Source organism: Helicoverpa armigera, chromosome 21 (assembly GCF_030705265.1).
Source record: "Helicoverpa armigera isolate CAAS_96S chromosome 21, ASM3070526v1, whole genome shotgun sequence".
Taxonomy (NCBI): Eukaryota; Metazoa; Arthropoda; class Insecta; order Lepidoptera; family Noctuidae; genus Helicoverpa; species Helicoverpa armigera.
In genome coordinates this window covers 6,858,619-6,885,083 of record NC_087140.1, presented here as the reverse complement: position 1 = coordinate 6,885,083, position 26,465 = coordinate 6,858,619, and the positions used below count along the sequence as shown (strand labels likewise).

General features: G+C 38.3%; 1 protein-coding gene across 1 annotated transcript; it reads left to right on the top strand.

The window, feature by feature from the left end:
* Positions 1-9,453: 9,453 nt before the first annotated feature.
* LOC110373567 (phosphoacetylglucosamine mutase) lies at positions 9,454-25,482 on the top strand. Its single transcript, XM_064040118.1, has 12 exons — positions 9,454-9,695; positions 14,693-14,763; positions 17,163-17,295; positions 19,080-19,175; positions 19,601-19,752; positions 21,167-21,369; positions 21,745-21,869; positions 22,259-22,424; positions 23,003-23,157; positions 23,437-23,626; positions 24,243-24,413; positions 24,899-25,482. The coding sequence occupies exons 1-12, from the start codon at positions 9,592-9,594 to the stop codon at positions 24,989-24,991; spliced, it is 1,659 nt and encodes a 552-aa protein (XP_063896188.1). The 5' UTR covers positions 9,454-9,591; the 3' UTR covers positions 24,992-25,482.
* Positions 25,483-26,465: the final 983 nt, after the last annotated feature.

The following is a 26,465-nucleotide window of genomic DNA, read 5'->3' as shown; positions in this document are numbered from 1 at the left end:
AATCGGATGTTCAGAAGTTTTTGCGTTACGTTTTCAGACAGTTGTTGACTGTCTGAAAACTTACAAATGAATGAATATTTTCACCATTATAGTCCTTATGTAACCTGTCCAATATTGTAAATAGAATACTGGGCCCGATTTCAAGAGTGTCAGTATAATAAATCATTTCGTTTGTAGGTATTTCGCGCTTCCACGCCATCTTCAGAACTACTGAACCGATTTAGTTTTCTCAGAACGCTGCTAGTGGAATTGCGGAGAACAGCTAGCCATAGTACACAAAAAGCACTAACCATAAAATCACCTCCTTAACTCCTTAAACATTAACAATCATGACGTCACACCGGAACCATATTTACATGATTAACGTAACTCTGTAATTTTTCACCATTTATCGTAACCAAGCCTAGGTACAAGTATTAATTTCAATAATCAATGTTCTTGTTTATACGAGCCAGTCATTAGCTCGGTAGCACGGAGTAAGGAAATATGGAGAGAGATGTCATAGTGTAGGTAGGTCAGGCCCCTTCTTGTAGGTCAAATACTTACAGAAGGCACGACCAAAGCAATCAGTTACACGTGAACTTACAAGGCGTTCGAGTTCTTTGAGAAGATTTATCGTATTACAAAAAATATCGAGTGAAAAGAAGGTGTACAAGGGCTAAGACAGTAACGTTCCTCGTCCCCTGAACACCCCCATTTTGTCGTGCTACTTTCTTAGCAGATTTTCGGTTATGGCACCTTCACTATTCATTTAGTTCTCCATGCTCTGTAGGTTAAACGACATGTGGAGGGGTAGAGGGGAGGAAGGGGGTAGTTAATTGCTCCTCAGTACACACTAACTGGAAACGATGTAGATAACGATGAAGAATTGCCTGTCTGTCTGTCTGTATGCTTCTTTGCTGAATGATGTATGGAGAAAATGTTGGTCAGTCCATGTATGTAGTAGTACCTACTTGTGACAGATAATTGTGGTTTTGTATATGGAATTGCCGTTTGTGGGTTCACTTTGACATAGGCAAAATCTATGGGTAAAGGATATTGTAAACAAGAAGTTTAAAGTTCGTTATAGCTCAGTTCAATTGTTCAAAAATTAGAACAAATAAACGAGTCAAGTCTATCTTTGAATGAAGGACATTCCGTCTCCTAATGGTATATCGACTAAGGCACCAAGACACGTATAGCCTATAGCTTTCCTCGATAAATAGGGCAATCTAAAATTTCTGCTAGTTTTGAAATCGGTTAAACATTACCTACTATAGATTCTTTCTTATTAACAATATGAGCTGTTTTCTGACATAAAATTCTTATTCAATCAACCTGCACACCATACTTTGAGATTCATCTCAAATGCTCGTCGAAGCACAACAAAGTCATTGGATTAATATCCATGCAGACCAGATTGTCGCTGGTCGTTGCGATTATCCTATCGATAATCGCAGTTGCTATAACTGAAGACTGAGTGTATCTTAAGCTAAGTTTAGACTTAACTGCAAAACAGATGCTTAGGCACACTTGATCCTGCCGGGGCTGTAGGATTGCTCGAAAGAGTTACTGTGGCCCTAGTACATAAAGAAGAAGCAACGAAGATTAGCTTTAGGCAGAAAAAGTCTGACACTTCTTCGTGTGTGCACCCACACGGGAGGGGTCTCTATGGTGATTTGCCACTTCAAAACAGACACACTTAATATACACAGTTAATGAGCATAGCATATAGAAATAGTAATAAGAGTAGGTACAGTCAACTTCAGGTCAGTAGTAACAGTTTTATAGGAAAATCGTACTTATTTCTATTGAGTTAAGGTGCATGACAGTTACCACTGATGTGCGGTCTACTGTACCTACTAATAATAAGAGTCCTCTCAAGTGCTATCATGATTCTCCTTCATCCAGGGATCATAAAATAATCTTTAATGATTTAAAGTAGGTATACGGATTGTAGCATACTACTGCAAAAAAACAAAGTGAGTAGTTTCGAAAAATGACAATCAACTGGATGACGTTCTTGCTTGTTGCTGACATACTGTCCTTGCTAGGCTTTAGATAGTCTGTTAAGGAGAAACTGTGCCAATCCCCTTTGAATGCATCTCAGGGCAATAATGACTAACTACAATGTTGTTACTATTTAAACCCAGCTTTATACAGTTAAGGGAATAGTGAAATGATGATGGGGATTGATTAGATGGTTGTAGATACCGTCTTTGAGCTCGTTTCAAGAACTTGGAGAGTACATTAATATGCTAATGTAGTGGCTGAGCTTGTAAAGAGTCCGGTTCGTAGCTGCTTACAAAGTTAACTCGGTAACAGGGCCGAGCTACCCATGTGTGCGAAGTGTGTGGAGCACACCGGTGCCAAGAAAACCAATGGTTTGTAAAAATCAGAGAAAGCTATAGAAATTTTGTGAGTACTAACAGTGCCCACAAAAAAAAAAAAATTGGTAATGGCACTCCGCACTTAAAAAAAGTAAATGTTCTGCTTATTGCGTATAGTGATGACAATGTGATCGTTGATGTGGCTCCAATTGATCATGAAACTCAAAGTAGATACCTACTGAACAACTGGGGCCAAAGAAACATGAGATAAGAAGATGATTATTTCTATTTTTTACATGATGGATGGACGATAGGTACATGGAAAATGACGAAATGATCCGTGTATCATTTTCGTCATTTTCTTCTTTTGACAAAACTGATGTAAAACGGGACGATTAAAGAAACGATTGATGGATTGTGTGAAAGTCGACATATCTAGAATGAATGTTACGTGGAGATGACGACAGACAGAAGAGTAGGCATGGAAGAAGAAAACATACTGACCTGACCCCAAATACTACTTAGTTGGAAAAGGGCAGGACAACGATGATGTAAAAGTGATGTAATGTACAAAATGAAAATAAACGATTCCTTTCAATACAATCTACGAGCAAAAATCTAGGATAGTTAGTAATTAGGTGTGCAGTTAGAATGAGGAAGCTGACAGGAGCAATTACTAGCCTAGTAGCCGAGAGCACTTTACATATCTGATGGGCTCAATTGAAACGCGTTTGTGCTCACTAATGACTAATTAGAGAAATAAGACGCATGGCCTGCGCTAGCGACGATTGACATACAAATGCTTGTTTCTAAGACACAGATTATTTACTAATGTAAGGGTAATTAAGATATCTGAAGATTTCCTTCTCTGTATGGAACGAGGCTGTGCCCTGTCTAATAAAACGAGAAAGGCCAAATACCATCTATTTGCTCATTCGTAGCTAGTTTAGGTACCTAGCTTTTGTGATAGTCTTCCAATTTCGTTTTTGGGTGTGTTGTGATGGTCCGGTTATGTATGGAAATCTAATTTCCGATAGGACCTCTAAAGCAATTTTCTTCTCAGTATCATCCAGATAGAAAACATTACCACTATTGTGTGTTCAAAACAGTTACCTATTTATTGAGCACTATCCTTATTTTCGTAACTAGAAATGATGACCAACTAATTTGAGAACCATTCGACAGACTTGGCTGAAACAAAAAGTCTAGTAAAACGTAAAGCAATGAAGTAATTAATACCGAGTAATGTTCTCGTAAGCCGGTCCCGCGGATCTCATTAGCTGAAAATTGCACGATTAATTACTGCGGGTGTGGAGACGGCGACGCGGGCGCACCGTGACGCCGCTCCTAATTACTATGGAGACCAAATTGCTGGGGTGTTAAAGGACATCTTCGTCTATTTGAAATTCTCTTTATCAAAAGAAGAGAAAAAAGGATTGCTACACTATTTGTCAACCAATTTTGATGCTCCTTTAAAATTGTGCGTATTTTTATTTGTTTTGTACTTACGTATTTAAAATGTTTAAAGGGATTTACGTATTTAAAATGTTTAAATGTCAAAGACTAAAGTAATGACTAATAGCGCGAAACGTAGGGTCGAGGTAGATGGGCAAGAAATACAACATACAACATGTCGACGAATACATCTACTTGGGCCAGTTAGTGTCCTTCGAAAACAGGCAAGACAAGGAAATCGATCGACGGATCGAAAACGCCTGGAAGAGCTTCTGGTCCATGAAGTCGCTCATGAAGGCCCTACGGCGCTCAGACTTGGTCTTTGACCGAATCTCAGAAGTCCAGGCTAAAAGTATGCCAAAGAAGCATGGAGCGTAGCCTGCTCAACATACGGCTTAGCGACCGGATACGCAACACCATTATCCGGTCCAAGACGGGCATACTCGATGTGGGCAATAAGTCTGCAAAGTTGAAGTGGGATTGGGCGGGTCACATCTGTCGAATGCACCCGGACAAGTGGGCCAATATTACCACAAAGTGGATCCCGGAGGATGGAAGGCGACCGAGAGGGAGACCAAGGAAACGCTGGAGGGAAGACTTGGACAGCTTCCTCTCGGACTGGCCTCAAGCAGCGATGGATAGAGAAAAGTGGAAGGCTTTGGGGGAGGCCTTTGCCTAGCAGTGGGACAGCATAGACTAATAAAAAAAAATAAAAAAAAAGGGATTTTGAACAGTCTTTACACAGTGATATATCTATCGAATATATTATCTTAACTACTTACCTCAAAAGAACATAATCTATGTAATATATGTTTTAAAATCACATATAGTAAGTAGGTCACCTTTAACCGGGTGCGGTAACTATTTACAAGTGAAACCGCGAGAAACCAATGCTGAGGTAAGTACCTAAGTAAAAAAGGTCCTACAGTTACATCAGGGCATTATCCCAATCCACGATTTAATTTGGCTCCCCTACTAATAATGGCCGCTCGTTTGTTATTTTAATTTAGCTCTAAATACACGCATGTGTTACTGTCATTCATAAATAGATATAAATTAGGTGGGGACCGGACTTCTTTTCGTTAGTATTTTGCTTAATTAATCTATTAGTGGTACTTTGTTTTCAAGTAAGATTGCTTTGATACTTAGTTTGTGTTCGGAATAAAATGTGGTGACTTAATTTTTGGTGGGGAGTTTGTTGCGTCACCTCTTCTTCACACAGGAAGTGATAGCGGGCTTTTAGGAAGCATGTTCATAGGTTTCATAGGTTATGTACATAGGTCTACCTAGCTTTTAAACGTAGATGGCAAAAAATGCCGTTTTGGAACGAAAATTGGAGTTTTGAGTTTGAGATAGGTTTTAGATACCTCCTTCAGAATTTTAAATAGGCACATAAAACATACTTAGGTGTTTACGCAAGATTTAAAAATAACGAACTACGAAAGTATCCACCCGTTTCCCATATAGCCCATTTATTTATCAAGTACCTAGCTCCATTTACCAAGAAGTCATTAACAATCCCTGATGCAACTAGTTACATCTGAATGAAGATCACGCATGATGACTCAACCATCCCGTTTGACAGCAATCAATGTTGACAACAAGCACTGTGCCACTGGCCTGCCGCCAAACGTCAATTAGTTTGAACTGACTCTGCCTACCACGTCATTAAACTTGTCAAGCGAAACCGACTGAAACTAACAATGTTCCCTTTATAGACTCGCCGAGCAATCTGTTCATCAGCGCTGGTTGTTTTGATTTGCCAAAAAGTTGCGGAAGTTAAAAATTAGGGGATTGGCTTCAAAATGAATCTTCAATACCTACCTACCTTAATAGGTACTTACTTCCTCCTCAAATTATAAAATAAGTGGTATCTTGTACGGCCCTAAAATCTGTTACCACTGTACAGTTTCTTGCCCAACAAGCTAACTTTCGGTGTAGCAAATTCATTTCACACGTGCTGTAAATATTTGAAGGGAGCGCCACTTGAAGGGAGGTCCACAACATTTTTTATTTTAGTGATAAAGCGTCATCTTTTTTTTGGGATGCCTATTGAAATGATTGTATTAACTTTATTCACAAAATATTTACATTAATTGAAAATAAAATAAACTTATATATATATACAACTTAAAACTAATATAGGGCATCAAAAAATTGCTCCTCATCGCTGTCACTGGGTAATGTACCCAAAAGACTGGCAGCATTGCCACGTTGGATGGCAATGCTCAACCTCTGTGCGAAATAAAAGCCAGCCTTTGGGTCCCGGGAAGTGTCAACCAGGCGCTGGGAGATATCCCTGGCAAGAAGGTGGGCGCTCGGACCCCACGGCCCTAGAGTTTCAACCCCAAACGGCTCAAACATGTAATTGCCTATAAGGTTACTATATTTGCGCCGCTTGAGGTTCTCTGCTTGTGCAGCGGCGGAGCCAGCACGACATGCAGTTCCGGGAAGGTGAGATGGCGCAAGAGTGTCGACGCATGTCGCGTCCCACACTAAAGTCCTACCCACCTTCCACGGAAATAGCGACATGCCGTCTGGTCTCTTGCCATCGTCGCGTGCCAAGCCATTTGGTTCGAGTACGGCTGGCACGCCGACGGCAACAAGAGCGCGACGGATCACGTCGTTTATGTTGGCATGTCGTGGTATGCGGCCGGCACTCCGGCTGCACGACAGGCCGTGGTGACCGAGGCTGTTGACAGCTTCCCCGCAGTGGCAGCGATGAGGAGAGCAGCATGGAGCACCTAGTCGGAGGCAAACGGCGAGTCTGAAGGTGGTGTCATCAAACATGGTGCCTGTGTTTGAAGACGGAAGTGCAAGAAGCCATAGACCCGACTCCCATTCACCCACAGCCAGTAGGCGCGCTCGCTCTGCAGAAGTCATTGACGTATCGATTAAACTTTTCCGTATTACTCTGCAGAGCGGCTCATCCCACTGTCTCTGAGAGGACAGGTTGGCAGGTAAGTCGGTGTTCGGGCATGCGACTTTCCAAGCGTTTAAAGCCTCAGTCAGGCTTGGCACCTCAAAATTGACCAGTGTGGTGGGTAATATTTTCCTGATCAATTTCTCAGTGCCATGGACCGAGGAAATAAAGGCTGGTAAACTTACACTGGAAATTTTACGGACGCCAAGTCCTCCCATACGGATGGGAAGAGTCGCTTGAGACCAAGCTCTGTCGTCCAAGGCCACATTTAAAATGGATGATAGTGTATGTCTTATAATTTCGTCGATTTTGTCCAAAAGGTTGGTGTGCTTCCATAAATGGGAAGCACGCAAGTTATATGTAAGTTTTGGTCCAAAACAGCAGTACCGTATGATGGTGATGGCTGCATGCATATTAATTTTGAGTAGCCTTTCCGAAACATCATTAAAATTTTGAATTTTCTTCTCAATAAAATCCGAAAATGAATCTTCCAGTATAGGCGATCCAAGGAGGCAAAGAGAACTTTGGTCTATCGGTTTAATTTCAGGAGCTATTGTGAGGAAATTTTGAAGAATAGTCTGTCTGTCAGTCGAGTCGGGTATAAAAAGTTCACATTTAGATAGGTTGAGGTCGAGGCCAATGTCGTGGAATTTATCTTTTAGGAAAATTAAATCATTAAGAACAGTATCTCTGTTGCCTCCCAGGGTCCCGTCGTCGAGATACCACACGTTAAATTCAGAATTTAGCTGCCGAATTATTGGGTTAATCGCCAAACTAAAAATCACAGGCCCGAGTGGATCACCTTGTTGACAGCCAACAGCGGATTCTAACAGGTTGTTCCGATATAATAATTTTGTTGGGTATCTATAGCATTGCCAAAGAAAACTGTAAATTTTGGGTATTTCTTTTTTGACTTCTGCCAGCAAGGTGTCCCTATTCACCGAGTTGAAGGCGTTCTTGATGTCAACCTTCAGGATGACATCTCCTTTCCATGATTTAGGTAGGTCGACAGGGCGTGTACGGCAGCCTCGCAGCCCCTTTCGAGCCGTAACCTAGCTGCAGGGGCTGAAATTTTCCGAAACTTCCTCACTACAAAATTTAGAGCAGATTTTGGCTACCATACGACGGTAAGTAGTCCCACGGCAATTGGACGAATACCGCCATCCTTTTGCGCAGAGCACATAGATTGGCTCCGTACAAAACGTCGATGACGGTTTCGTCCACCTTGCCGGAGAGCATAAGGTTGGTCAGGGCCGTAAGCTCCTTCAAAAGCGACTCACCTGCTTCCCCGGCGCTTGGGCAGGTGAGATCCTTTAAATGTTGCGGACTCAAGCCGTCGAGGCCGCCTGCAGAGCCGCATCTGAAGGAGCCTATGGCTGTAACCAGGTGTCGACCTGTAACTGTGAGGATATCTGTGTCCGGATCAGGAGGTTCGGGAAAAAGAGGTCATCGGCTGGGGCAGGGTGTTTACTCTCCAGAGCGGAGAGTGTCTCTGGAGAACACGGCGCCACCACATCACTGCTGAAGAGAATTCTAGCAGCCCCCCGAATGTCACCTTCACTCAACTTTGATTCCACTAGGCGTGAAATATTTGAGCATCTTTGAGTCGGTAATTTAGTATCGAAATCTGTATGGCCTAAAGTTGTACAATTGTCTTTAATTTGTTTTGTTAGTGACTTTTTGTTTGCCAAACTTTTCTGAACATGCAGAATTCTATAGGGGAAGGTGAGCAATTCCTCCCAAGCACGTTGCGAGTTCTCTCGTGCGGCCAGGCGAACACAACCTGCCAAGTGTTGAGCAACCAGAGGCCTGGCTCCACGGGGAACCCGCTTTAATACTGGGACTGAATTTTTGAATTTCGATAGTTTTTGCCAAAAAGGATCGAGAGTTGGTGTAGTTGTGATAAGAGTTGGGTTTGGCGCGGTCACATTGGTAGGCCCTGGGCACTGGGATTTATGGACCTTCCCAATGTGTACGCTCAAACCCCGCTTACCTTTAAAAAAGCGTGCCTGGGGGCACAGGGGGCATCTCTTCACGGCATCCAGTGATACCGAAGATTGACCTTCACTTTCTACCACATCATTGTCGTCGTGCATCCGTTAGTTTTATTAATTTGCACTTAAACACTACAATAAATAATTATAAAAAACACAAGTAAACAAAATCAAAAGTCAAAGTGACGGGCAGTGACGGGCGGCGTCTCGGTGGCGCTGTCAGGGGCCGCGCCGCCGCGCCGCGCGCCGCCGCGCCGCTTCATTTCGGGGCAGGCCTAGCCGGCCAGTCTATGATGGTACCACTAAGTTATTGAATACTCCAATCTTGTTCTGTACATTAAATGTATGTACTAGCAATGTTTTGACGTTTTTCGTATGAAACGTTATTTACATATTTTAGCGGGATTAGAGCAGAAATGGGTTGTTGCGGTTTGCAAAATAAATAACACTGGATAAAATGGGAACGTTCGTTGGTTTTTTGTATTTTCCAGGTCCCGCAAATACAATATAAATTATTATTCAGAACTATAAACATCTATAAATAAGCGTCATCTTGTAGGCAATAGCAGAACTAATAAAGGTCGATGAACCTGCCATCTAGTGTATCATACCAGAACTTTTTACAGAGCCAGTTTACAAAAATGAATCGTATTTTGACAGCCAGTATTATACTACTAAATTATGACGGTCCTCCAAATCATGAAGTAAATGCTGCGCACGCAACAACGCAACGCATTCTCATTGTATACTTTTCGTATTAGACGGATAATACTTGAGTCGATGGTCAAGTTTTACGACTAACGACGTCAATTTCATTGAAAGTTGAAGTTGAAACTGGTTCTAGTAGCGCGAAAGGAATGAGGACATATCTCTGAAAACAAGTGATTGTAAAATATAAAACCGTATCACAATGCCGCCAAGCAGCTTACGGGTAGTGTACGCGTTTGCAAGAGAAATGCATCCAAAAACGACTGATGTTTTCATACAATACGGGACGGCCGGATTCCGCACAAAGTAAGTCGAATTTCGTTAATATCTTGCTTAAATCATAATACCTTTTCTGTATCGAACTAAAATGTAATTTAACAACAAAATAAACGTATTTCGCTACACCTTTCTCTCATGCGCTGAGTTTGTCACGTAAGCAAATTGTCGTATACATAGTAAATAGTCAATATGCAGGTCGTAGTAACAATTTGTGAGTCATCTGCAGTATCAAACGAATTCATAACGGGAAGTCTGTTCCACTGCTCCCAGTGATTATGGTCAATGACTTGTGGTAATTTATAGACGGGCAAAACAATGGGACAAGATATATTTACTTGTCTTTTGCCTTATTTGTCTTACTGGGTAGGTAATATGCAATTGCGTAAATAAATAATTTATTCCATGAATGTGGAGACCTTGTAATTAAAATGTCAACAATAATAAATGTTGTACAGGTACATGTTTGTACATTCTTGTACCGTGATGTCTCAGTGGGGGGTCAAAACCATATTGCTTATTTCTAACAGTGGAGACAAAATGTCTGCTCAAGTTGAGATACTAATAAACATATCTGTATTATCTAATTAGAGTTCAGAGATCGTATCCGTAATCATATATTTTGTTGTGTGTTATAATTGATGTTTTCCGTGAGATTCAAATCTTAGTCATTCTCAATAATTATAACTGTCATGTTAAGTATACTTTGTGGAATAATATTTTTTATTATAAATAGTTCTATGTGTGTTTATGATAGATAAGATTTCTATCAGTTTATTGCACTCTATGATAATCTCTAATTTACTGAAACATTGATTGTAGGTATTATATTTTTGTAGCATTGGAAAAGTTATTCAAACTCTTTGCTCACTATCTAACAAATAATTTAAAAGTTTCAAGGCTGACTAATGGCTGTGTTAAAACTGCAGTAAATATCTTATTCATATTTTTGCTGTACATTCTCTGTTACTGTTATTTTATACGTTCACGCTTCAGTTACAGAAAATTATTTTTTCTGTTCCCAAGCAAAGCATAATTCACACACAAAGTTTTGAAAAGAAGTCAATTTCATTCTATGAATATTAATACTTCCACTACAATGAATAATTCAGTTTGTTTATTGATAAAATCAATGAAAGCTGGTAGGAAAATGCAAAACACATATGAATGGATAAAACAAACTTTGTTTCCGAGTCACACATGCACAAACAGAAGAATCTCGATGAATCAGTTGCTTCTATCTAGCAAAGATATAAAGCCCTCTCTGTTCTCGAAATTCTGAAAAAAAAGTATTGAATGTCATTCATATCCAATGGAGCTTAGGTACTGTTACTAACATAGCTTACATAATGTAACTAATATTGAGTAAACTATGGTTGACATGACATTTCAGTTAGGCAAGGTCATGGCTAAAACAGTCAGCTATTAATTAAACAGGTCAAAGTTCAGACTACAACACTAACAAATTGTTCCAAATGCATCTGTAAATTAGGTCGGTAATTAAAAAAAAATGTATGTGCAATATTTATAATATTATTCACAGATAACGTAGCTTTCTAATTTCTTTCTTGAATGTTTAAAATCGGTCCAGTAGGTTTTGAATTTATCCATGGCAATAAACAAACAAGTTTTTTTCCTTTTTATAATATTAATATAGATAAAATTTGTATTCAATTTATTGCACTTTCAAATTTCAAAGAAAGTTAAACCGTTTTTAGGACAGGAAACACTAAATATAACAGAGATACGTAAAACTAGACTAGAATAATTTGCATACATGTGCGAAATAGAATTGTATTTATATCCAGGTTAACATACACCAGATTGCACAAACAAATTCTGGGATGCAAATGCCTAAAATAATAAAAATTCCACTTTGATCCTCCACCTTTTTCGATATATGACTTGGCGGAGGGCCAAGATTTTATGTGATGGATTGACTTTATTATTTGTTATCTGTACACTCCCAGTTTATTATAAGTGAATATATTGTTTGAAAGTAAAACATGTGTTTTGAAAAATGTGAGAATAAAGATTTTTTCAGAAAAAAGTTTTTTTTGTGTCAAAAAATGTGTGATTAACTTAAACAGTATCGAAAAAAGTATAATCCAGTATTCACTATAAAAAAAATGTAGTAACATACCATTGCTAATGAGCAATTACTTAACGGGCGGATTATGAAATCCTAGTTATGTAATGCTAATTAGAAGAAAGAACTACTAAGCATTTGATTAATTTCTTAGGCATTCTATGTAGAAAAAAAAGACCTATCATTTACGAAATTGACGATTGTATGCAAAACAGCAACTGTTCGTCATTTGACGAAACCATGCTTGTGGTTTATGTGGACAGTGGGCCAACAATCTTGCCAGCCATTAAAACATTTATGGCTTATCATAAATCCACCATAAACCGCCATATAGTACTGTTATCGCTAATGGGTACTACAAACTACAATATAATCGCTTCTATAAGCAGATTCATTAAACAGATGTTATCTTTGTAATCTTACTAACGTATATCTTTGAATCTTTTTGGGCTACTAGCCACAAACGCTACTATAGAGAATATAGAACTGCGATCGATTCCTCGTTTGGATACAGTCGAGCGTAGTTGGGATTTCCCAGAAGCAGCTTAGGACTTTTCAGTTCGATTTATGAAACAAAACACTGGCATAATGTTTCTTTTTTTAAAATAGGTTCAATAGGTCTCATGCGTGATATAGTAGCACCATTTTTTTGTCAAAGGAATAAGTACTGTTTTCGAATATGGAACTCCCTTTGAGCATTCACGAGAGTGCGAGCATATGGTTAAGCAAGACAAATGCTCGCTGAAGCATGAACATTCTTATATGACGTAATTTTATGGAGTAACGCTCACGTGCATATTTTTTATTAACCCAGAAATGGTTTATGCAAAATTTCAGCAACGTTACGTTTCAGCTGTATTTTTTCATCTATGATGTAAGCCATGTGCAGAATAAGATATTTTTTGGGGACTCTCGTTATCAAATCTTCACTGTGGAGAATCACCGCAGTCACAACAAACTCCAAGTTCTTGGACTGTGGTAGGAGCTAATGTTTTAAATGCGATATGGGATTACGACAGATTTTTGCACAACATAATTTCCGACCAGAAATCAAAATTAGGTACATGGGTCACTTATCCCACTTTACCTGTGATGCCACAGAAAATATTATTACACGAAATCGTCCAGAAACAAAATTTTTCAAAAATATTTCAAAAGAAATAACAAGAGGTCTTCCAAACTCCAGATATAGATGGATGCCGTCCATCTTCATGACATGCCATCTTTTAACCGGCGTCTCGTACTTCTCTAACGGGATGCGCTGGAGTCTATTCTTAGCAAGAATCACACGGCACTGTCCGTAATCTACATACCGATGCCCGCTATTTGTTCTACCTGCTTGTTATTTATTTATTTACGCGTGTACATGACTAACGTATTTATCAATGAATGTTGTTTAGACATCGTTAAAGTTGCACGATTAGTCAGCGTTGATTCACGCAAAGAAACCGGACAAGCTTTAATTTGTCTAGGAAGGTGATTTTTAATCAATTGAATTGTAGAAGCTCAGCTTCAAGACTTGAGAACACGTGGCTACACTATTTTGCCATCATTATCATTTTCATATGTCTGTCTTAGATTATATTTGATTGCCATTAGATTACATTCATTTTTCTTTTTAATTTCGAAACTGATACTTTTTCTGGTTATCCCCTTTTATCCGCCATTCATTCATTTTCTTTCATTCTTCATTCAGCCGTGAGTCCCGTAATTCTCAATAAGCTTTCAATTTCACCAGACACCAGATCAATATTTACGTCTATTACATCTTCAGCCGTGACCTTCACTATCACGTTACTGTCTGGTTTTGCAGACACACTCTTATCTATCTAGTTGCTAGACTAGATTCTTTGGCTTCTGTCTGCTTATATATACGGTATGAAAGATATTCAGACTTTAGGCGTCTACAGACATTTATAGGTGCTAATTAATTTCGCTGAAATGCCCTATCGATCTAGCTTAATATTTTTTTCACCCAGGCTCATCATCATCATCATCATCTCAGCCATAGGACGTCCACTGCTGTACATAGGCCTCCCCCTTAGATCTCCACAGATACCTGTTGGAGGCGACTTGCATCCAGCTTCTTCCGGCGACCTAAACAGGATTCCAAATTGCACCTCTGTTTTGCCAAAATGTTAATCCATTTTAGCAATATGTCTGATAAAACAAAGCCTAGATTTGTTCCGCAATACCACTCGAAGCGTAACCAATAAACCAATAAAGAGATTGTATTAATTGATCTAGATAAAAAGGACTTGAAAACACGGTGACACAAAAAAATCAATACTGAACACAATGTTTTATCAATACTGCTATAGTTGATTACTTAGACAAACAGACAGACAATGGTGTCATGAGTTTATGTAGCTAATTGCTTTCGCAATCTACCAGGAATGGCAGAAGTTAGTTTCTAGGTCTCGACAAGTCATTTATTACTGGCTAATACATTATTCATGTAGTTTTGTTGCAAGGCTTTGGGAAAGAAATCTGTTTTTAAAACTCTGATTATCCTAAAGGTGCATTAAGTTCAAACAAATAAAGAGCTAGAACAAGAGATATTTTTTGCAGCATTTTAATTATGACTCCTTTTATTCAAATAAGTAGATAGTACGCGTTGGCCACTATCTCACCTGACGGTGAATGTGTATGAGGTCGAAGGTGGGGCATGCCAGCGAGGTAATCTGTTTACTATTGACTGAAAGTCGCCCTGATAATAGCTATCTGGACCCGTAAACTGGCATAATGATAATGTTAACAGACGCTGGGCCTTTTTTTCATTGTTTTATTTCTACTAAGTAGTGATAGAATGAGTATTTGTTCGTTTGCTTCAATCGCACCCTAACGATTATCATAAACATGGCCTTCTTTGTGTAAGAAAATGCCATTGTTCTTGTGCTGACTAAAGAAATGTTTTTATTGTAGTCATTTGTTTCAGGGCCAATCTATTGGAACATGTGGTCTATCGCATGGGTTTGCTGGCCGTCATCAGATCCAGGGTGAAGAATGGTAAGATTCCTATAAATCTTCGTCCCAGAATCTTCTTCCTCCTGCCCTGTTCCCTTTATTTGGGGTCGGCTCAATATGTCATCCTCTTACATTTTCCCCTGTCACTCGTCATACTGATACTCACTCTCTTCCTATTCATGTCATCTTTCGGGCAATCCATCCATCTTCATCCCAGAAGAAAGGAAGAAATTCTATATTTTATTGGTATCCAGCAACTCTTAATCTACTAGGCCCCTTTTCGGGAAAATAAATTTCGAACCTTTTAGTCGATTTTCATAAAAGTTATAGCCGCTTTGCCTTTGGGCTAATATAAGCGCTAGACTACCTTCGACCTTGACTGAGAAAACGGAATAATTCACCTTGACCGGAGAAAATTTTGCACGCTAGGCCTTTCTCGAGACATGTCCAATAGTTACAAAAGCGGTGTGACTACATGAATGAAAACTAGTAGGGTATCTATGGCCTAATATTCAGGCCTAGAGGGTGAATTAAAGAACACCCAAATAAAATAGAGAATGACGAGATTGACTAACCTAGGAGTCAATTACACGATCTTTATCGCCATCTTCAAACAGTGTTGCCCTCTATACTAACAAACTACCTCATAACAATAGACCATACAATTTGTCAGCATTTAAGCTAATTAGCACTCCACACTCGTCGGAATGCATTTGCATTGCAAGCATTCGCGAGCAAATTAAATACTGTTCTACATAATGCACCTTGGATGGCATTAGTAACTGTCGCACCTCATTGTAATGTCAACTGCGTAATGAATCACAAAGTGTACCCTAGATGCTTAGTTGAAAGGTAATCTGGACTGAAATATCATCCTTGCAATTCCTCCTGAACTATAATGAACATACATATTTGAGTTTAGAGGATAGACGGAGATTTGTTACTGTTGTTTGTGTACTCAGCACGTTAATGTCGGTCCTGCGCCTGATCTCTCTCCGGTGGTGTCGGATTCGTCCCATCGGGCTATGAGAGTGAAGGAATAGTGAGTGCACCTGTGCCTGCACAAATGCTTGTGCACTGAACATAAGAACAGCCGCCGTAGCCGATAATCGGCTAGGAGGACATCATTTGTTACTCATCTAGGACAAAGCTCCTGAACAGAACTTAGCGAAGCATACATTATTATCTCAAAAATGTGCATGTTGCTAAGGGGAGACAGGTAAAACAGCGTGGGCACGCTAGTATCTCAAAATGCCGTTACAGGTTTTAAAATAAAACTACTATCAAATAGTTATTCAAATTGGCACGCATACCGCTCAAAATAGACCTTTGACATTTTTACAAGGCCGCTACTTATATCGAATGATCGCATCTAACTATCTTAACAGTCAACTGAGTTCAAAAGTATTGTGGATAAAATGTCACGTCTTGATTTGTATGGCAGTCCGGACAGGCCCCGCCTATTTCCTTCCGCTATTGTCACTATTGTTTCACAAAAAACGATCATCGATCCTAGATAGTGATGAGTTTAGATCTTATCCATAGCATACATAGTAGAGGAATATCACATTGTTTTTTTGTACCAACCCCGAAGGCTCCGAACTTTCACTTCACTTCAGGACTTTCACTGCTGGGTCGCTACTTTATCTCCAGGTGACTGGCTATAGGTATTTTGTCCGAGCACGGGAAGTAGTGTTTTCTCGGGACGCAGGTATTTTGAATAGTTTCTGAAGGCAAAATATTTCAACTCTAACATTATTTGCTTCAGTTGAAACAAGAATTCCGCACAGTAAATTGACGAGTACATTGCAAAAAGCAGGTACGCTAAAGTATTTCTTTTTGTTTCATTGTAATGTTAGTGAAATAGCGTCTCAAAAAGGTCAAGGCATTCCGTATTATGCCAACATGGAAGACGATTAACGATTGTAGAAAGCGCTTTGGTATCTATGGAAGAATCCATTTTCTTAATATGTTGGTCAGTATTTTTATCTTTATGCCGTAAATAAATCATGGTCCAATTCACTGAGTCATATGTCAACGATCTACGAACTGGAGCATATTTGAAAATAGGACAACTATAGAAATAACGATATCTCCAGCGGTTTCGTGAGATCACACGACGGGACAAAAGCTATCCCTGATAGATTCATCCCTGGTTTTGCGAATATTCGCACTTGTAATATTAGGTCTATAGAGAGTAGAAAACCCGCCAATATACTCACTACACATTAGTTAGACTGCCCTTCCACGTTAGACCTTTTGTAGGATAGATAATCGGGACGAGTGCTTTTCAGTGTTATATTTTTTAATACAAAAAGTCGGTCACCGATTTACCGGACGTGGGTTGGCCTTAGGGCAGACAAGTTCAACTACTTACCTATGTATCTACTAATATAAATGATTTCCAAAAGAGAAGTGACATCACATACCATGTTTTGCAGGTCGCACAATAGGAATGATGATAACTGCTTCCCACAACCTGGAGCCTGACAACGGAGTCAAACTGGTAGACCCTGATGGCGAGATGTTGGAGGAAAGCTGGGAGGAGATCGCTACTAGACTCGCTAATGTTAGGTAAGAGCATCATCATCGGACTTTTTATCGTCCCACTGCTGGGCATTGGCCTCCTCTCACACGGAGAAGGAGTGAGTGTTAAGTAATCACCACGGCTGCTCAATGTGGGTTGGTGATTTCATATAGGTATTATAGTCCAGATTTCCTCGAGAAATTTTCCTTCATCTTTAATCAGTCCAAGATCCTACTAATATTATAAACGCGAAAGTTTGTATGTATGGATGTATGGATGTTTGTTACTCTTTCACGCAAAAACTACTGAATGGATTTTAATGAAACTTTACAGTAATATAGCTTATACATCAGAATAACACATAGGCTACAATTTGTAAACATATTGTTCGAAATACTAAACCTGCGCAGACGAAGTCGCGGGCACCAGCTAGTATTCTTATATTTTCGTCACTGTTAATTAATAGCTGTTCTTTTTATCTCAAAAATCCTCTGGATTTTGATAACGATCGAGTTCCTACCGATTCAGCTTTTCACCAATACTTCCTATCTAATGTTCTTGTTACATAAATGCACCTTCGAAAGTGAGGATCAAAAGGTATACCCGTACCGTTAAATACCAAACATATTGGTAATTTCCACAAGTGATGGTCCATTCTATGCACCCGGATCTATTTCGAATTTGAATTCAACGAATCGATACACAAACAGTTATAAATAGGTTTGATACGTGCGATTAGCTCTTGATCAACGAAATCTTGGATGCCGGATACAAATTGTTTGGTTTCCACACCTAATACTCTTTGGGAGAAACGTGATGAAGTAACAGCTAAGTACGTGGATCGATTGATCATAAGGTAAAGCTATGCTTGGCATGATTGGATGATCATCTTGTTATGACGAGTATCCTATGATTCGGAAGGCACGTTAACTTCTTGGATCTCGGCTTTCATTTGAACATCTTTAGCAGCCGTTACGGTTATTCAGAAGCCAGAAAGTTTGACAACCTGTCTAACTAGGGAGTATCAGGTTGTCAAGGTAACTGGGTTGAGGAAGTTAGGCAGTCGATCCATTTGAAATAATGGTAGTCAGCTGCATCCGATGACACTGGAAGCCGACCGAATCCAACATAGTTAGGATAAGGCTAGGCCGATGTTGAATGACTATTTTTCCAAGTTTTTGCAGAATTTGCTAAGAATGTTTACAGTCGTAAAAAGGATGGCTAGATTCCTCAATAGATAGCGAATTAAGAACGCATTGTAGGCAATTCAAGCCCACTTCTAACACCCACGGATCGGGTTACCGTGCAATTCCTTATTTTCTTATAAACTAGTTAATTACCTGTACGTAATGGTTTTATTACCTTATTCACTTGAATAGACTGATGACCTCAATTTACTAAATCACTGTTGATTTTTTAAGGTTCCCAATGGGTAAAACGGGACCATATTTCTGGGCTGTATCTCATGTATGTGATAGTTAGATTGTAGGAATTTTCACAGTAGATGTATTTTTGTTGCTGATATTACAAAAAGAATGTAAGCTAGAATAAAATAAATATTATAGGTGGCTGCTAACCTTGGTACTGAATTTTCCGTGCGTGAAACCGACTTGCACTATGGCAGTCCTTTTTTACTTGAAACTTTTTACTAGATGTCAGTTAAATCTGCAGATAATAATTTACCGAATTATGACCGATTTTTTGTCAGTTACATCTGCAAATAATAATTACGTAAATCATGACTTTTTGTCTTGCGATATTTATGTAAACATAATAATTTCTTACATGAATATTGACGCATCCTTTCATACAAATAATGTTCGTTTTGTAGTGACAATGACTTGGAGGCTACGACTGTGGAAATCATCAAAGAAGTAAATGCTGATATGGCGCTGAAAGCCAGTGTGTTCATCGGGATGGATACCAGGTTAGTACTATTTTCTCCTGAAGTTATAATATTGTTTAAGTAATGTTTGATTCCCTCAAATAAAAAAATGTTTCCCATACACATAGTTATTAGGATGTATAAAAGTATAGATTGATACCACATTTTCCCTACGCTGTGTGGTTATTAATTAATTATAATAGTCAATCATAGGAAAAGTTTTGTTTATATGTATATTCAATCGCAACAAACGCTTATCATTCACAGCTGATATGAATAGGTAATATAGTCAATGTAAATAAATAATATCACATGTATGTATGAATCCCCACTGAACAGTTGAACCAAATTGGAAGAATTGTGGTATTTAATATTTCCACAAAGAAGCTTTCGTATTCACATTTTTACCATTTTAATGGTTAATTTAAAAATATCACTTAATAATACAATTTTATATTTTCTTTCAGATACACAAGTCCCCGCTTAGCTGCAGCGGCTGCCAACGGCGTGATAGCTCTGAAGGGTACTCCCAAAGAGTTCGGTATCGTCACCACTCCCATGCTGCACTTCTTCGTCAAGTGCAGGAATGATAATACTTATGGGACTCCTAATGAAGAAGGTTGGTATACGAAGCTTTGATCATGTCCTCCTAGCCGATTATCGGCTACGGCGGCTGTTCTCATGTAAGAAGATCAGCCAACTGCGCAGGACATATTATAGTGCACAAGTATTTGCGCAGACACAGGTGCACATTGAAGCTTTATTTAGGTATTTAAATACTAGCTGTTTCCAACGGTGTGATAGCTCTGAAGGGTACTCCCAAAGAGTTCGGTATCGTCACCACTCCCATGTTGCACTTCTTCGTCAAGTGCAGGAATGATAATACTTACGGCACTCCTAATGAAGAAGGTTAGTATAAAGCTTTTATTATGCAAATACTGGCTGTTTCCCATGGTTTCGCTTACGTCCTGTGGGAATTACTTACCGGATAAAGGTAGCATCGGTAAATGGACTATGTATCACTGAAATGATTTCACTAATCGTATCAGTAGTTCTTGAGATGAGTGCGTTCGAACAAAGTCTTCAGCTTTACAATATTAGTATAGATCTGGATTAAGATTTGGACATAAACCAGTTCTTGTTCTGATCGTTCTATTGTTATAAAGTACTAGCTTCTGACTGCAGCTTCACGCTTCTCCTGGAGAAACTCTTTCTCGCACCTGAAAAAATAGTAGCAAGTATGTTATTCTGCTAAACATGTATGCTACAAGCTATAGTGTGCCAAGTTTCATCAAAATCCGTGAACTCACGCAACGGCGTGAAAGAGGTAAATATACATCATTCTCATTTATAAAATTAGGCACTATTAATTAGATTTGAAGGCCATTGAACTGAAAGTTCAATAACCAGCAATGTTGGCTCGTATTCAACTATATTCATTGAGAAACAACAGTGTTACGATGTGTCACTATCGCTATCAGATCTGCGCCAATTGACCTCAATATTCAATATATTGTTGCTAAATACATTATTGTATTATATATTTGTTTGTATGTAAATAGGTGTTGAACGGAAATCGATAAATTTTGAGTGCATTGTTATATTGTTCTGTTATTTTGGGCTTGTTTAATATCAAGAATCGATACAAATATATTGAAAGCTGGAGACTTTGTTGTTTGTTTTGTGTTTGCAAAATCATGTGTTCAGGAAGTTTTGAGAACTGTTTGAAACATTATTTGAGTGTTAGTTAGATCGCTCATTTATTGAAAAAGGCTATAAAATATAGATTTTGAAGAAATTGTACCTACCTTGTCCTATGATGTGCATAGCTCTGTATTTCTTTATTTAGGGTTATTCTATAACTAAAGTCATCATCATCTGCCTTGCCTTTTCCAACTATGAATAGGTGGGCTCTATCCGGATGCAGCTGAGACCCAGTATTTTTAAGGAGTGACTGCCTATCTAACGTCCTCAATTCAGTTAACCGAATTACCCTAGAACAGTTTATTAATAGTGGCCTTTTCAATTTTCAGGATACTACGAGAAGATAGTAGGAGCATTTAAGAATATTCGCAAAAGACTGACGGTGCATGGCAATTATTCTACCCGGTTACATATCGACGGCGCGAATGGCGTCGGCGGGAAGAAACTCAACATTATCAACAAGAGCTTAGATGGACAACTAGACTTGCAGCTACATAATCTAGGGGGAAATGGGGGGAAACTTAATTTGGGGGTAAGTTAGCTTTTTTTAGTAGTAATCTGCGACTTTAGTTACTTTTTATGCGCGCTAAAATGTTAAATTTATTGAATTTTAATAGAAATACACTGAATTAATTTTTAATTTATTTTAAGGCTAAAGATGACAGAAATTTTCTAAACAATTCTTATAGCCTTTTGGACAAATATGCAAAAATATATTTAAATGTTAACCAGCCTTTTTTTCGCAGTTTCCCGACCGTAATACCTATTAATATTTCAGAGATACCTCCCTCCTAGAGAGATAGATTGATATTACATCTGAGTTTGTATAGCTTCCCAATTGCTTCTCAAAGTTAAACAAAAATATATTTTTATTATAATAATAAAGAAAACATTTGATATGTTTCAGTGCGGAGCGGACCACGTGAAAGTAACGCAGACGCCAGCGACGGGCTTCACACACACACCGTTCGAACGCGTCGCCTCACTCGACGGAGATGGCGACAGAATCGTATATTATTTTATTAATGATGAGTTAGTATTCATTGTTATATTACTTGCTTACTTTCCGTCATTTGTTTCACCCGCGTCCCAAGGGATTTCTTGCACATGGTAAATCTTATTTACGCCATTATAATAGTGAACAATTTCTGTAAATAATCCTGAGATCGGAGGATGCCCGTAGATGCTCCTTTTAAACTGGTACTCAGCTGCATCTGGTAAGACTGAATGCCGACTCCAATATAGATGGGAACAGACTTGCTAAATGTGTGATCATTACTTTTAGTTACAGTAGAACATTGCGCTGAATCTTCAGTAGATATATTCATTAATCGATCATTCCTTTAGCAATATGTTTATCTTTTGAAATTTTATTTTCTCGGAAAAATTCATGCATCATTAACTTAACCTTTCTCCCACAGCCCAGAACCAAAAATGATCCTCCTCGACGGTGACCGCATAGCGACACTGCTAGCTTCGTACATAACCGAGCTGCTACAGGGCTGCGGTGCTCAGCACCTGCAGATGGGCATCGTGCAGACTGCATACGCTAACGGCGCATCCACTAACTATATCACTGATACTCTTGTACGTATATATTTTACTAGCTTTTGCCAGTGGTTTCACCCGTTTCCCACCTGCAACCCTTAAGAACTACTGCCCGTACCGGGATAAAATATAACCTATGTTACTCAGGAAAAGAGTAGCTTACCACAGTGAGAGAATTTTTCAAGTCGGATCTGTAATTTCGGAGCCTTCGTACAATCAAGCAAACGAAAAAAATGATTTCTCTTTATTATATTAGTATAGATAGATAAACAACTCACTAAACTTGATACTTTTTACGTAAATACATATTCAACAAATAGAGGACAGGCCTAAATTTGCCGCTAACAAAAATTCACTATTCTTAAAACAACTATTTACTATGAATTTTCACGTTAAAATTTCAAATTAAAAGTTGTTTTAAAGAATACGAACGTTTATTTAATTTTTAAACCAAGTTGATATGACTTGGTATTAAATATAGAGATTAAATAAGATACCTTTAGTTAAGTGTCCACTCAAATGTAGAACAAATCTTATTAGAAATGTAACGTTTCTTTTTTTATATGTGCAGTCATTTTTAGATAATAGACATTATCATTTCTTCTCTTCTATTACAGAAAGTCCCCGTAAAATGCGTGAAGACAGGAGTAAAACACTTGCACCACGCGGCGCTGGGCTTCGACATCGGCGTGTACTTCGAGGCCAACGGACACGGCACTGTGGTTTACAGCAAAAACGCTAAGAATACTATCAGCAGAATCTCGCAAGAAGGGTCAGTACTATCGTTTAATAATAAGCAGACATCGGCACCATTTACGGGTCCAAGTGTGTTTGAAAACTATTCAGAACTCCATTAAAAATACATACAAAGTTTGACCCAAATTCTCGAAGCGAAGACGAGGTATGCTGCATTTTTTCCGCTAAATGATATGTGATTGATGGAAACGCACACCTCTTGTAAATTACCTGCCCTCCTCGTTAAATGCGCATACGTCCTTGGTTCACATTTTGCCTAACTACTTAATAAACTCATCACATTTCTGTTTTACAGAGAACCAGAGGCCCGTAAAGCGGCAGAACTTCTCCTGGACTTCATCGACATGACAAACGAGACAGTAGGAGATGCTCTATCTGACCTGTTCCTCGTGGAGACGGTCCTGTGTGCTCGAGGCGCCTCCGTGCAGCAGTGGGCCGGATACTACACAGACCTGCCTTGTAGGCAGCTTAAAGTTATCGTACAGGTAAAGATATGGTTTTCCCCAAACATTTGTCGTAACCGAACGTGGCGCGAGCACAGTAACCAATTCTAGGTATTAGCGGGTGTCTGGGGTGTGGAAAGAGTATGGACACATGTGCATACTTGTTTGGAGAATTTAGTTTCGGAACGACATCGACTTTTACGACAACTGTATCCCATCCCTGGTACACAAAAGTCTCCAGACGGAACATGGTGGGTTTTAGTCAGTATGAGTCTGACACTCCCTCACGCTGCATCCACAGTGGGAGAAGTCATTTGATGAGGTCTCGTAAAAAGGGATTGCCAGATAGGTAACTGGGATAAGGAGGTCAAATAAGCAGTCATTTAAATTACTGGTACTCAGCCGTATCCAATTGCACTGAAAACTGACGCCACATTAGTTAACGAAAGGCTGGACAGATGATGTTACAAGAAAAAGAGAATACCTATAAGATTGTCCACAACCATTTTGAACTTCATTTGTTAATGAAGATGGTGACAATTCAAAGACTGCTATCAAAATATGTAATTTTTAACCGGTTCTCAATTCGTCGGGATCTTTTTTCCAATGCATATTTATACATACAAACAACATAAACTAATAAATTCCTATTTCCCAGGACCGCAACGCAATAACAACGACAGACGCGGAACGTCAATGCATGACGCCGGAGGGGCTACAGACGCGGATCAACGAGCTCGTGGCCAAGTACAGCCACGGCCGGGCCTTCGCCAGGCCTTCGGGCACTGAGGATATCGTCAGGGTTTATGCTGAGGCTGATACACAGGCGGTAAGTGGTTTCTTGATCCTTTTTGTCCGGGTAGAAGGGAACTTTGGTGTTAGAATTTAGTGTAGGTAATTATAATGGCAAAATTAAAAGAAGGGAAAAGAATCTAAAGTTAGTAAAAATGGGACGAGTTTGATGAAACTTGGTAGCAATATGATTACCGGATTCCAAGATATAACTTTAACAATGAACAGCCACGAAAAAAGTTATGCGTGGATGTCACTTTCACCCGTCAATCACCGATGAATTAAAATCTATATGGCGACTGAAACGGCATTTTAGAGCAACAATATTGTAACAAATTACAGCATTTCTATTTCTCAATCTTTTTTTTAATAACACTGAACCTTGTTTTTACAAAAAGTTGCACATAGCCTATTTAGTTGGCTGCTAACCATTGAACCTAGTTTTCGTTATCTACTCTTATTGTGTCAAAAATATATAAATATTTGATAAACGTAAACTAATATCTTTCCTTTTTCCTTCAGAATGCGGATTTATTAGCGGCCGAAGTTTCGCAAGCTGTCTTCGACCTGGCGGGCGGAGTGGGGGCGCGGCCCGAGCTGCCCGCACAAGCATAGAGAGCTGTATATACCAAAATGAACAAATCTTCATACTTTATTTACTAATCGGATATCACAATTTATATTTTAAAAGGCTTTTTGTCTAAATATTTGTCTTAATTGGTCTTGTTTTAACGTTATTTTGCAATGGTTATCATCTAAAAATGGTAAATAAAATAATTTTGAAAATTCTATATTTTATGGGACAGATATTTAGACAAAAACATTGACTTAGAAAAAAAGAAAATCATTCAAAAATCTTATCATAAAACATCGCGGAGCGATTCTATATATTATTCTTTTAAATACATATTTATAATTATAATAAATAAATAATCAACAAAAATATGTATAATAAAATAAAATAAAATTAATTTAGTTAATAGTTTTAATCTTCAGTCATTTCGGTACAACGCACTACTAGTCCATTGGTTTATTTTGTTGCAAATTATTTTGGACCAATGTTTTTTTATATTTTATTTTTACTTGCATGAATCTTTTTAAAATAACTTGTGTATTCACTGGACAACATATTTTGACATCACCTTACCATCTTATAAGTGACATTAAATTAAAAACGAATAAAATCTAGTAGTCCTTAATTTTTTAACTCAAAAACAGGCTTAAATTGAATTCAGCTGTTGTCCAGTGAATACATAGGTTACTCATAGATAAGCTCTCTTGCTCATTACAAAGTACCTAGGTGCTACTGAGAAAATTATTGAAAAAATACTATAGTCACACATACTTAACCCGCCCATAAAATAATACAAAAAATATTGACAACTGCATCATTTTTTTTTTTTTTAAATAGAAGCATTTCGAGATGTTTTCATCACAATGTAGTCTGAAGTTAGTTGCAAACCGCCATTAAGTCTGCCGAGAACTATACCAGTCCAATTTATAGTAGTTCAAATTTTATTCCACGCCTGCGTTTTATAGTACCATAGGAAAATAACACTGCCTTTGACACTAAGAATATTTTTTGCCACTTTTCGAAAAGAAAATATTATTTTAAGAAAATTGTGGCGCTATGTCTAAAAAGGTACTTGATTATAATATTAGCCTAAATTAAAATTAATTAATAACGTATTCGTAGAGTTTACACTGAATTAAAAATATTACCATCCTAACTATAATATTGTGAATGGAAATGACTTGCGTTTGTGAAATTCTAACGCCAAAATGTCTGAACTGATTTGGATGAATGACGTTGATTTAAAATGATCGTTATGTAGATTTTCGATTGATATGAACAATTTATAAATTACACATTTGTTAAAAAAAGTAGGATGTTTAAAAAATAATGTACGATATGTATTTTAAATCAATATTTTCAGTAGTTATCGACTGTAATATTAGACTGGATATAAAAATGTCTATTTGAGAGATTATTATTAACCTCGAAATTAATTATAATATCTTTCTATACTTACTACTAACTGTATAAAAATGTAGAATTTAAGAACGACAAAATCCAGTGCTTTTTGCA

What these genes read in the sequence shown, in the direction of transcription:
- LOC110373567 (XM_064040118.1), top strand. Translation starts at nt 9,592, where the DNA reads ATGCCGCCAAGCAGCTTACGGGTAGTGTACGCGTTTGCAAGAGAAATG. An exon ending in ACGGCCGGATTCCGCACAAA is followed by an intron (nt 9,696 to 14,692) that starts GTAAGTCGAATT and finishes CATTTGTTTCAG; the next exon opens with GGCCAATCTATTGGAACATG. An exon ending in ACTAGACTCGCTAATGTTAG is followed by an intron (nt 17,296 to 19,079) that starts GTAAGAGCATCA and finishes TTCGTTTTGTAG; the next exon opens with TGACAATGACTTGGAGGCTA.